We start from the raw sequence: 13,130 nt of genomic DNA on the forward strand, positions 1-13,130 counted from the left end.
AGGGGTTTGGATCTTGCTCAAGAAAAAATGTATTGACTAAAACAATAACTTTAAAAGAAGATATAGTAGAGCAATTACACTGCAGGGAAGACGTGGCGCACTGTGCCAAGGTATTTTGTAGAGATAGATAGTTTAACTTGGTGTCTGCAGAAAATACTTAAGTTTGAAAAATGTTGGAGGAGAAATACATGTGATCTGAGATCCTCCTACTATAGATAGCAATACGTTAAGTTTGATTAGGTTTTGAGGACATTAAAGCATATAGACTAAACCATGGATGAGTGTGTGCCTGTGTCTTGGCCTCATGCTGTGATACAGCACTCGGCAGCAGGCTGTTTGAGCGAGTCCTTATTTAACCTTTAAGGCATTTTTTTCCGAGGACAAAAAAGATATGCATAAAAAATTACAACCTCTTAACTCAGAGTTAATATCAGTGACTAAAGCTTAAAACCCAGACTATAATGAATTAATAGTAGAAGTCAACCATGGGGTGTTTCATAGAGAAATGAAGAAGACGATATACATGACATCTGACCATTCCCTGGAACACTTCTTTTATTCTGTGTTATTGACCATTTATGCGGAACACTTAGTTCCCCCAGCTGACCGAGACACTTCCTTAATGTTGGTCTTTGTGTTTTTCTGACAATAATTGCTGGTACAGTTAAGTTTCTTAACGGATTGTTTTAAGTCAACAAGTTCTGTCATTTCTTCAACCTTCAATGATGAGGTCAGAGCTGTGATATAGACTACAGCTTTTAACAGGTAGACAGACAGAGAGACAGACAGACATGGAAGCTGGTCGGTCGATAGTTCGGTAGGTAGGTAGGTAAAGTTATTAAGTAGGTAGGTGGACAGGTAGGTGGACAAGTGGATGGATGGATGGATAGATAGATAGATAGATAGATAGATAGATAGATAGAAAGATGGATAGATAGATGGATGGATGGATAGATAGATAGATGAATAGAAACACAGAAAGAATAGTCTATCAAAATACAAAATTACATACAGTAAACCAAGTAGACTACATGAATAAAAGAACTTGTGGATTACGTGTAACACTTGAAGGCTCTCTGTGAATCAATCGCCTCCATGAAACACTGTGCAAACAAACACTGGGGTTTGTCACAACTCGCCCATCCCCTTGTTGACAGATGGCTGTGACTAATTCCTGACAAGAGGGGGCGCTGTTACACTGGCCGTGACTGCTTCCTGCCTGGGTTCAAGGCATTAGCGTGTGTGTCTATGTGTGTGTGGCGTGTATGTACGTGTGTGTGTGTGAGAGAGAGAGCGTACCCAGTGAAAACCACCCAGAGACGGACTCAGACAGTGTCTTTTTTCCCCGTACCAATGTGTGTGCCCTGTGAATACATCGCACTAACGCCGGCGGAATCATCTCACGGACACAACAGCGTGTCGAAAATGAGGGAATAATCGGGAGGGAGGCACACGGCGAGGCTCGTCTGCAGCTACCGTTTCGTTCAACTGCGAGTGGGAGCACAGCTGCTGGCTACGAAAATGTCGGGGAAAATAGAGAGCAAGCAAGGTAAGCCCCTGCCCGGCCACACTTCGCCAGATAACGGTTCTCCTCGGACGGGGCACGGACGGTTCAAATGTGTCCGTGCCACACTTGAACGTGGCTCCACATAAGGAACATGTCCGGTGTGAATGGAGGTTTAACTGGGCCTTTTATACTGCTTGTTTTTTTCTCTGCTGTCCAGTTATAATAACCGTGTCGGCTAGCTGCTACTAGCTGAAGCAAATGGCTCTTCTGTGCCGTTCCAGTCTCATGCTAACCGGTGGTAGCGGCTGCTCGGACCGGTGAACGGTTAATGTTGGTATAACTCCACCAGAGACAGATGTGTGGCTGCGCTAGCCCTGGAAATACCGTTAATGTGAGCTAACAGTCCGTAGCTCACAGGGCACCGGCTTTTCAGCGTAAATACACCTCGGTTTGGTTATTCTGAAGCAGCACAAACGTTAAGATAAGAAATGTTAAATATTCCCTCTGAAAACACCACTTCAAGAAGTTTAAATAAATGCTAAATAAGGTGTGTGGGGTTGTTTTTCTGTTTTGTAGTTGCCCGTTAGAAGATGGGGTTTGAAAGCTAGCAGCGGCTAAGTGTTAGCGTCCCAGCTGCTAACGCTAGCTGCCGTGTTCGCAGTGCACTGGAGTTGCATTGTGTGTTCACGCCCATGACTGTGGTGTGTGTATTTGTGTTGTGTTGTGTTGATTTCAACGGTTGTGCACGTGGCACCCCCCCTCCCGTTATGTCTACCGGCGCCGTTCATTGTTATGCATGCAGCTTGAAAAGCAGAATGGAGCACCGTAGAGCTCGCTGGGTGCGACGAGGGGGAAACGGGGTGGTCTCCCCGGTGGAAAGGGAAACTTTATACCCGCCAGCTACACTCTTTATCCCATCCCACCAGCTGTCTCCCACATATACACTCCAGTGATGCCTGCAGTTAATGGACACACACACACACACACACACACTCAGTAACAGGCGGGGGGGGGGGTTCATCCGCCACTACCTCAGTCATTCTTCACGGGCGTAAAAGTTTCCGATTCCGATCGTGTCTTGCAGACAGATGACTACATATGGTCACAGCTAAATGAAAGCCCAGAGCCAGTTTTGTGGATTCTCCTTCAGTGCTAAGTTGATTACAGTGTATTTGAATAAGAGTCACTATTTATAAACCAAATCCATTAGATCTCTCCTCTCATGTGGACCTGCTCCCTTCTGTTTACTGTTTCACTTGTTGGCCCTGTTGTCTGTTCTTCCGTCCAAATGCACCCATCGATCCCAAATACTGTGTCCCTGGAGGACGCAAGTTACATTTTTGCACGTCCTGTTTTCTGCGCACAGATGTAGTCTTAAGTTCCACTTAAGACCAATACCATACTGATCGTGGACATTCTCTGGAGTTTCTCCTGCTAGCCCCCTAGTTAAAATTACAGATAATGTCATAGTGAAAATACAGCATCAATAGTCTGGAGGATTCACTCTGAGCAAGTTGATGATGTTTCTAAAATGCACTTGATGCAAAACTGAAAAAACAAAAGAACACAAATATCTCTTGATGAAAAGAGGTGCCACACATTAAAAAGACACAGAAGAAGAATTGGAAAGTGAATGAAATTAAAGAGCTTTTGCTGATGATGGCATATGCTGGTGTCCTTGTGCTGTAAACAAAGACGTGTGGTTTCTCCAGCAGAATTCATACATCATATCCTACCTCCTACTCTACCCAGACTACTCCCCTCATCTAAATAATCTGGGGTTTTTCCTGTTGTTATGAGTGCATCTGATATGGAGAAGCTCCTGCTGCATTGTTCACTTTCAAAAGGCAACGTCTGGGAAAAGTTCAGCTATAGACACCAAGATCCAGCAGGAGAATTTCTGTTGAATTACAAGCTGCATCAACATACTGCCTAATCACTATGGATACAGTGTCCTGCTGTCTCTGACCTGTCCTCTCTTAGGGGGTAAACACTGACGCAGCGTTACCTGGTTCGAGATGACTTTGCACCCCTGCATGTGAGGTTTAGGTAGGATGTCACCTCACAGGGGGAATCGAGTAGGTGGGTTCTTGTGTCTGTTGCAGCACTGAACCCCAATCTGTCTGTGTACACCACCCGCATGACTTCATCACTCAAGCAGCTAAAACTGTAATACGTTAAATGATTTCTGTGCTGATGTTGCCCAAAAGCGAATGACAGCAGCCAAATTTGCATCTCAATGCTCTCCCCAGAGAACAGAAACAGGCAGGAGAGGACTGAAAATATGGGAGTGTGAGTTTTTATTTGTCAGTTCACATCTGCACACTTTTGTATGGTGTTTGACTTGTTAGAATGGATTTAGATATGGTGGCTGTCAGGTTATTTGTACTGTAAAATGAAATAAGGGTACAGTAGTAAAGAACAAGTAGGAACTTGAAAAGCTTTTACCTAGTCCTGTCTTTATATGCACTTAATGTTTGTTAATATGGTTAGGTCCAGGCCAGCTCATACTGATAGCTATACTATGATTGAAGGCCTCTTTCTTTGTGCTTCAAACTTCTATCTTTTATCACTTGCATTCATGCAAAACTAGCTGATGGTGAGTGATAAAAAGGAAGATTTGACTGTGCTTGTGTTGTTTGTGAAACAGAATTAATTAGCAGTGACACGTTTGAAGGCAACCCCTTTAAACAGGCTTTTTTCATTTGTGACTTGGTCCGATTTTTGAGAAAAGTGATACAGACTTTGAGTAAAGCAAACACCCTCAGTTTCACTTTCACTTTTACAGGATAAACCCAGCATCAACTTGTCAGGAAGACATTTTTAAAGAAGATGCACCAGAGTTTTGTTTTGCTGAGACAAAAAGTATCATGTTAATTACATCTTAATTTATATGAATAATTACAAAAGTGAATGGTTTTTATAATAGCAGTGGCAAGTATAACTCCTCCTTATTACCAAAATATATGCACTGTGTTAAGTTTGCAAACTGATATTTGTTTTATTCTGAGGATAAGTAGATATCCTGATGCCCTTTTTCAACTCCATGGTAAAAGAAGTTCTTTATTGGAATATTTATGGAACCGTGTGTTAGATGCAAGGATGTTGCACACTCACTTAGTAGGATGAAATAAGTAAATGAAATGAGCGTTAAAGTGCAGTCTCTGTCTGATAAACATAACTGTTTGAGACACATATAAACACACAACTCCATGACCGAAAGAAAAGAGCCTTAACTGAGGCTTTATATCTGTATTATCACAGTTACACAATTTGTCTGGCCTTACTTTATCCACAGGGACCCGGGTTGTGACACACCAATTTTGACACGTCATTGTTTGTAACAAAGTTGTGGGAGTAGCGCAATGATTTATAATATGACAGTAGACTTTTCTCTTACTGGACATTCAATGGTAGTCACATCTTTAGTTAACCTCCAAAGCAAGTGACAGTCTATCTGTATATGAAGAAGTCCTTGAGTTAACACTGAAGTGTAAGTCAAGTTCACAGCTTTGTGTTTGCTGTGTGGCTGCTGCATCGTTATAGCCTGAAATATCTCCTTGTATGATGTACAGAAATAGCAAGCCCCACATGCCTTAGTCACCAAAACTCTGAGTAAGAGCTGAAGAAGTCAGATTACAAAAGGGTTTCCCGGGACGATTAGGCCTGTGCACATTGCTGATGAGGGATCCCACTGCCACAGGGTCTTGGTTTGACATGCTGCAATTTTGAGGTTTGGTGGCAGCAAGTATTTCACCCTCCCTCTCCCACAGAATGAGAGGCTTGCTGTTCCCATATCGGTTTAGCTGTGTTGTAATTAGTTTTTTGTGTGTGCTCTGTATGGGAAAGCAAAAAAGAGGCAGGGAATAGAGCTTAGGGAGTAAAGGAAAAAGGGTGGAGAAAGGTAGCACACTGATGGGAATCAAGTCTCTGCACAGGGCCAGTATTGGGGAGAAAGATGGATGGATTACACGTTGGGTAATTGCTGGAGCGCGGCTATTGATGAGGAATGGAAGGCTGTCTGTGGCAGCAACAACATGAATATTTTCAAGGCCGTGCTGCTTTTAACATCTTCAAAAGAGTTTGTTTTCGAAGATCTCATATGTACCGGTAATTCAATCTGACTTCCATTTTTCCATCTATTTTCTCGGAGGGGATCGTCTTATAAGATGATGCTTCACTTGACTTCACTGCTGGGTGTTGGCCTACATGCCAGAGAGCAGGTCATTTACTCCTGCAGGTGGCCCGCTCTGTTCCTTGTGTCTCTTCAATGCATCCCCACTCCAGATTAATGTGGGTTGAACCCTCTCCAGGACAACCGATGACAGCTCAGACGGCTTCACTGTTCTTTCCAGGATTACGTGATTCTAGCAGTATTTAAACATTTGCGAGATGAATGATTTTTTTTTTAACTTTTTAAAATTTTAGTACCTCTTGCCTGCTCTTGCTGCTATTTGTGGATCTTTCCTCTAAAGTGCAGCGTAACGTGGCTGAGTCAAGTGAGGATGATCATGAGGAGTGGTTAGTTGTGACTAACTCTCAGCAGTGCTATCCAGTGATAGCTGTGAAAATGCCCGCCTGACCAACAAGTTTTGCTTATAGAAAAGGTCTAAAGATCAGTATCAACCCCGGACTATAGCTGTGTGGCTTTAGGCCTCTTGGATGGGCAATATAAGCTGGAGGAGCCAGGCCTCCTCAGAGGACACTGACTCCTCTCTACAGGGGGATCTAGATGAGGACACAGGTAAAAACACACACATACATACTAAAGTACTTCTATTGAATGGATGCTTACAATAATATCAATGCTAGCTGTAGCTGTTGTTGCAAAGCTTTGCTGCGTTCTTATTAATGCTGACATCAATGCATTGCTATTGAGTCAACAGAGTCTGTGCGCTAAATGGCAAATTTTCCACAAAACAGTCAAATCTTCAGTAATTTATTCGGGTACTTAAATGATAATAAAAACAGTGGATATAGGGTTTTGATATTCTCTATATTCTCTACAATTCAAACAGGATTTTAACATTTGCACAATATGAATTTATTCAGAGATTTCTTTTGTTAGATAGATGCATTGTTTTTTGGGGGATGTGTACTTCTTTGTTTGAATGCTGCTGTTTCCACTTTGGGAACTTTAATTTAAAATTGACTCGCTGGCAGAATGAAATGCAGGGGACATTCCTTGCTGTGCTTTTTGTGTCGTGTGGCTTTACGGAAGGTGCTCATTTGCTCTGCTGAAGTCTTGGGCGGACCCAGTCCAGAGCAGGCTGCCCTGCAGGGCCACAGCCTTACATCACAGGCGGCCTGTCTGCCCCATCACCTCCACAGTACAGAAGCCAAAGCTCCTCTAATCTTACCTGCTAGTGTGCCTATATGCTGCTGTCTTAATCCAGTTACACAACACAAAAATGGTTTTGGTTACACGGTGTATCTTGGCATGTTAAATCCAGGAGTTCTGCCTTGCTTCACAATGTTTCACCCACAGTTTTGAGGTTAATAATATTTGATTTATTAATGTTTGTTATCTCTCGTTAAGCTGTGTTCACATCCACCCTGGTGAGCCAGTAGCACATATAGGCTCCATAAATAAGCTAGTGATTCCGTTATTGTGTAATTGCACACAGCCAAGTGTCATAATACTTTGTTTTGAAAACACACACAGTGTGCTCGTCTAATAAATCTGTGCATTTCAGCCCAAGTAAGTGTCAGAGTGTTGTCTGTCTACCCGGTCCTGCCCAGTCTCAGTAGCTGTGATGGTCCTCATTAGATACCATTAGAGTGACTAATGTGTTTCCAACAGGCAGACAGGTGGGTAGGAGGTCTCAGCTTCAGATGAGTTGGCCATGCTGCACTGCAGTGATCCCACCAATGTATTGAACCACTGTAAATAGTCTTGCAGCACATTTGGTTTGACTGCAGTGATATTTCACTCTTGGTATTACCAACGGCACGATTCCAGTTTCTACGTTTATATAAGTGGAATCATCTAACATCAGTCTCAATGCAGATTCACAGTGTCTTCTATTCTTAATATTTACTCCTTTAGATGTCAAGGTTGAAGAATAACATTACCAAACCCAAAGTCTTCATGCATTGTTATACAGTATATACTTAAAATCTGAAGTCTAAGTTGATGATTGCTGTAACTTAAGCTCATTTAACTCTAAACACCCACTAAGATCAGGCTTTTGTCTGCAATGGGAATGAATCAATCAGCATTCACTCCCGTGTCAAATGACTCGGCAGTAGACAAGGGTTTAAATGAGACATCCGGGGGAATGTGTGAATTTGGCAAGATGGTTTTTGATGTCAAGCATGATGCGCTGGGGGGAAAAACAGAAAGGCAAACTCTTTGCCAGTAGGGCAATCAGAAAGGATTAGGAAATGACTCATGATGAGTTTTTAAGATTAAGATTAAGATTCCTTTTTATTGTCCCACAATCATGCACACACAGCACTACATGCAACATGGGGAAATTTGACCTCTACATTTATCCCATCCATGTGAACACAGCACACTTACACAATACACACAGTGACCACACGGAGTCATGAAGGCGCCCGGGGAGCAAGGTGCCTTGCTCAAGGGCACCTCGGCAGTGCCCAGGAGGTGAACTGGCACCTCTCCAACTACCAGTCCACCTTTTATACTTCGGTCCATGCTGGACTTGAACCTCCGGTTCCCAAGCCAAGTCTATACAATAATGGAGGTATTAGTTGTTCGAAGTCAAGAGTTCTTTTTCCTTTTCATGTTGCATGTTAAGTAGATTAATTGAGTAAATCTGGTATGATATCTGTAAATTAGTCTTAGATTAGATTCTAGAGCTGACAGTAGCAGGACGGAGAACCACTATTGAAAACTCCATATGTATCTGATAAGGTTTTCTTTTACTTCCTCTTTAATAGGGAGCTTTTGAATGCAGTCCTATTTCAGCTGATATTTGTGTTTTTATTTCAGTTTGAAATAAGAGACAGTGATTGGCAGTTTATTTGACAAAAATACAATACATAGTAAGTGTTTTTTTAATACACTTGCTGACCTGTGCTTACATGACAGATACCATAATGACCCCATCATGCAGAATGATACTAAATAAATACCTGTCTGCATGCAATTTTCTAAGCAACCAAAGTACAGTGAGGAGCAGGGTGACAGTGAGTGGCCTTGGCGACTGAAAAGCTTTTTTATGTCACATGTGTTCGTACGTGCGTGCGTGTGCGTGTGCTCTTGTGTTGAGTGTATCAAATCATTAAAACCTGCGGGTGGCATGGCTGGGTCAGGGAGCTGGCATACAATGAAGGGGATGTCCCACAGTTGCTGCCAGTTTCCGATTCCAGTCTAAATCAGGAATGAAAAGAGAAGTTGACATTGCTTGCAAACAAGTCATGGTTGTTGTCAAGGCAGACGTGGGTGTGTGTATCTCTGTGTATCTGTGGGTTCCTGTTTGGGTGATTGGATGATTCTAAATATTTTCGTTTGACATTGTGTTATCATACCAACCAGTATTTGACATACTTTCATGTAGACAATTTATTCTGTCACTGTAACTGTGGCTGAGCCCATAGCCCTGTCGGCAGAATGTGGACTTTCAGTTTGAGTGCGTCAGCCTTCACTGACCCACTTATTCTTGGATGTTCCTCCCCTCACAACCTGAATGATAGAATGTTACAACTGTGAAATACTTTGAAAGAATGGATCAAGTTGGCTCCTGCCAACATTGAACTTTGGTTTGAAGAGTTCAAACAGAAAACCTCCTGAATTCAACACAGTTACTGACTCTTTGTTCTATATATCTTGTATTCTTGTTGAACATTTTTATATATATATATATATATATATATATAGACTCCTGCAGTAGTTTCCCCTTTTACAGTCATTTCATTTCAGTCTGAATACCAGTACCACATGTTTATCAGAGAGCGCACTACAGCAAACATGTAAATGTCCACACATTTTGGAGTTCTTTACGATAGACTTTGTGCAGCTATGACAAAAATGCTTGTTTAGTCAGTGTGCCGCAGTGTGTCTGCATGCAGAGAAAAGCCAGAGGATAAAAAAAATCAGTCGGTCAATAAATTGCTAAAAGATTATATGCACTGATGTTGACACTTTTTCATTAATTTTTTTTAACATTAAGACTGCTGCATAATAATGTATGCAGTGCTTTAAGATTACAATACACTAACTCAGAAGTGACTTTGCGAGGGCGAGTTTTGTCGTTTTGAGGGACACATCCAAGCCTTTAAAAAAAAAAAAGGTGTGGAATAATCTTAATGCAAAGATTTTGTTTTGCCACAATCCATCTGAACCACAAAATGTGATGTATTATGGTACATGTGTCTATTAGTCCTGTCCAATGCTGTGTGTTTGACAAAGTGTCAAGAGGATGACAAGTAGCCAGATGTACAGACAAGATCAGCTTTGTACAGCACTCAAACATGGGAGAGTGGTACCACTCCCCGCTGCTTGAGGCCATTTACTCGCAAGAGCGCTGCTGCTTATGCTTCTTCGTCTCTCTGTATCTGTCTCTGTCTTATACTCAGGCAGTGAAATGATTGGTTCTCTTGTGGACGTTTGTGTGAGGGATCAGTCTCCTATCTCAAGTGCTTCATAGTGCCTTTTCTTGCCTCGTCCTCGAATGCCAAACAGCTGCTCTTCAATAAGAGCCAAGTGCTGTGGGGATGACGTCTTATTGTAGGCCAACCCAGAAGTTAGCTGCACCCCAGTTCCCTCGACGAAGAGCCAATGGGATTTTTCCACTGGCTTTTGGATTATTGCAGCACTTCGACAAACAAGTTTATGATACTCATGTATTTACCAGAGTAAAAAATGTTTGGCTATAAACGGAACTACACCACTGTTGTATGTCTACGTCACATCCACTATGCTTCCAACTCATAATTTGATTTATCTTACTTACGCTAGACTCACACATATGCATTGGAGGTTCCAACCAAAAATGCTGTTCATTCACTTTGAATGTGGCGTTGCCAAACTGCATTGTGGTACTGTTGTGTGGTGTTGCTGGTGCAAGAAGTTGAACAGAGCCCATTTTCATGCAGGGAGAGACGCGTCATTCCATCATATCAGGTTTAAACAAACACTTGGCGTGCAGGTGCTGGCAAACCTGGTATCGCTTCATCTAGTTGTGGATTTTATTTCCTGTGTACTTGTCTTTAGCATGCCATTATTAGCTAGCATGGCATGTTAGCATGAAAGCAGGCTGTGTGGTGTTTTCTAAGCTAGAAACCGTCATTGTTGTCGTTGGCTGTGGCTCAGGAGGTAGCGCTATATAAATACAGACCATTTACGTCTTGTGTTTAATCTTTATTTCTGTGCCATTAGTGGACTAGCAAAGTAAGAATTTCATTATACGATGTGAGGCCTGTTTTTACTGTGCCTATGACAATAAAGAATCTTGAACCAGCACCAAGCATCGGGCACACCTACTGTCAAGCGTTTACGCAACAAATGTGAATGCATCATTACCTCTTCTGCAAAAGTGTTTTCTCCAAGAAGTAATAGTGTGTCATTTGGTCTTGTCCACAACAACTTTTGTTGTTTCATTTAGCTACTTGTTAGCAACTGCCTTTTTAAGACACAAGCTTTAAAAAATATGATTACCTATAATCTAGGTATCTATTATTCCATAACCATATTTTGGTATCTAACCAAAACATGGTTGGATACCTAGATAGACTTTGGGGATGAGGGAACTGGAAAAATGTTTTGACTGATTCAACTGATTTCCAGTTTTAGGATTCATTCCTGCAGCACACTTATTCATCTTAGTAGATCACAGGGTATTTAGCTGTCACATTGTCTCTGTTCTGGTGCTGCTTGATGCTAGAGATACTGACATGGTGGGTATTTATAGCACTTTGTGGTTCTTTTGTCTATTGGCTTCACCCAAGGTGAACCTGTTCTGTGCCTGTCGGCCTCCCCTCACTCTGCTGAAACATTCGGTGTAGAAAACGAGCTTTAAATGGAATGCTAAAAAATGCAGTAAGCCACTGTAGCCAGAAGGTCACTTGAAGGATCAGACAGCTTTGAGCGTGTTTGTATTGGGTGGTTGTGTAGCACAGTGAGCATCTGTCTTGTGAGTTTCTGTGTGTGTGTGTGTGTGTGTGTGTGTGTGTGTTTCTAAAAAACATAAGGCAGGTCTTGTTTAGGTAAGGGAAGTTGTTAAACAGGGGAGCTGTAGAAGCACATGTGTCCAGGCTGTTGTGGATTGTGAAGTTTGTTCAGTAAAGAGGGAGCGGCTCTCAATGACGGAGACGAGGGACAGGAAATTGTGCCAGTGGCTTTGGCGTCGGGGGGGGAAGGAACAGGAGGGGTACCCAGGATGGTGTGTCCGTCCGTGTGTTAGATTTCCCACTTTCAGCGCTACGTGCTTGCTCCGCCCTCAAGTAAAACACTGTAAATACACTGTCATTCAGTCTTCATGTCACATCAATGAATGAATTATCTGCTCTTCAAAAAGAATATGTAAAATATATGAAGTTGATATTATCAAATTACCTATTTGTTTTGTCAAAATGTTATCCAAAACTTAAGAAAATGCATTTTACCATAATGTAATGTAGAGAAAAGAAACAAATCATAACAGTTGTTAATATGGAACCTTTGGGCAAATTTCTGCCAAATGAAATGACATAGGTTATCAAAACAGAATTTTCCAGTTGATCGATTAAATAGTTGTTTAAGTTTATGCAAGTGATTTAAGTTCAATTCAATTACAGTAACTGACAAGAAAGAATGGTGAAAAACGTTGAATTTATTTCGTGACCCCTGTTCACTGATAACATTAAAGAAGTAATTAATTGTGGGGAATCTTATAGTAAGTCAACAAAAAAATGTATGAAAGAGAAACATACACTGGACTTAATTACTGATGTGCTGTAGCTTTAAAAAGTCTGCATTTTATCATCACTCCTAAGACAGGAATATTATTTCTTTAGGACAATTAATTCAGAAGCAGAAATATACTAGATTTGCCCATTTGAGCATGTAGAAGCTGTGTTTATTATTTGATTATATCAAGTGAAAGTGTTTCTTATTGTCCTCCAGCAAAACACAGAGGCTTTCAAGTTCACGTTCTTTTAATTTTTTCTGGAGGCTATGAGATTTTATAGCTTTTAACTATTGTGAAACAAGTTCACCTCTGAACTCTTCATTCTTAACATTGTGTACTCAACCATTTTGTCACCATGTTTTTTATTTTACAAGTGGGGCATCAAAACCTTCCCATTTGTTGTCAATGCTGTTGAGAACGGGGCATCCCCTCTGCAATCTTTTGCTTGTGGTTGAATAGTTTTTTTGTGTACTTATTTGTTTCTGTTATGTGGATGCTTGTGCATTGTGTGTATGTGTGTTTGTCTGTTGTGCGTAGGACAATTGAGTGACCTAGACCTCAGGGCTCCCTCTGTAGCTTTCAATACAACCTCACCGATCTGCTATGCCAAGTGCTCCCATTAACTAGTTCCATTAGCTGTCCCAGTGCCCACCATGAGACCTCGACCCATATTGAATCCATCCAACCAGAATTACTACTGCTGGCAAGCAAAGGGGATTATTTGAATATTCATAATAACTTAAAGGTCAGTCACAGCCCACAGC

The 13,130-nt window shown here is 41.6% G+C and overlaps 1 protein-coding gene across 28 annotated transcripts in view; it reads left to right on the forward strand.

Moving 5' to 3' along the window:
• rapgef1b (Rap guanine nucleotide exchange factor (GEF) 1b) overlaps positions 1-13,130 on the forward strand; it is a 206,002-nt gene that overhangs the window by 164,858 nt on the left and 28,014 nt on the right. For 3 of the 28 annotated variants that reach the window (XM_069514398.1, XM_069514399.1, XM_069514400.1), the window contains exon 1: positions 1,235-1,549. The exons of 20 other annotated variants lie outside the window; for them this stretch is intronic. In XM_069514398.1, the coding sequence (XP_069370499.1) occupies positions 1,522-1,549 (28 nt within the window). In that variant the 5' untranslated portion in view covers positions 1,235-1,521. Of the gene's footprint in view, positions 1-1,222; positions 1,550-13,130 lie in introns of those variants that run through there. 5 more of the 28 variants (XM_069514380.1, XM_069514383.1, XM_069514389.1 and 2 more) reach the window with 5 other exon arrangements.

Source organism: Paralichthys olivaceus, chromosome 18 (genome assembly GCF_024713975.1).
Source record: "Paralichthys olivaceus isolate ysfri-2021 chromosome 18, ASM2471397v2, whole genome shotgun sequence".
Classification (NCBI taxonomy): domain Eukaryota; kingdom Metazoa; phylum Chordata; class Actinopteri; order Pleuronectiformes; family Paralichthyidae; genus Paralichthys; species Paralichthys olivaceus.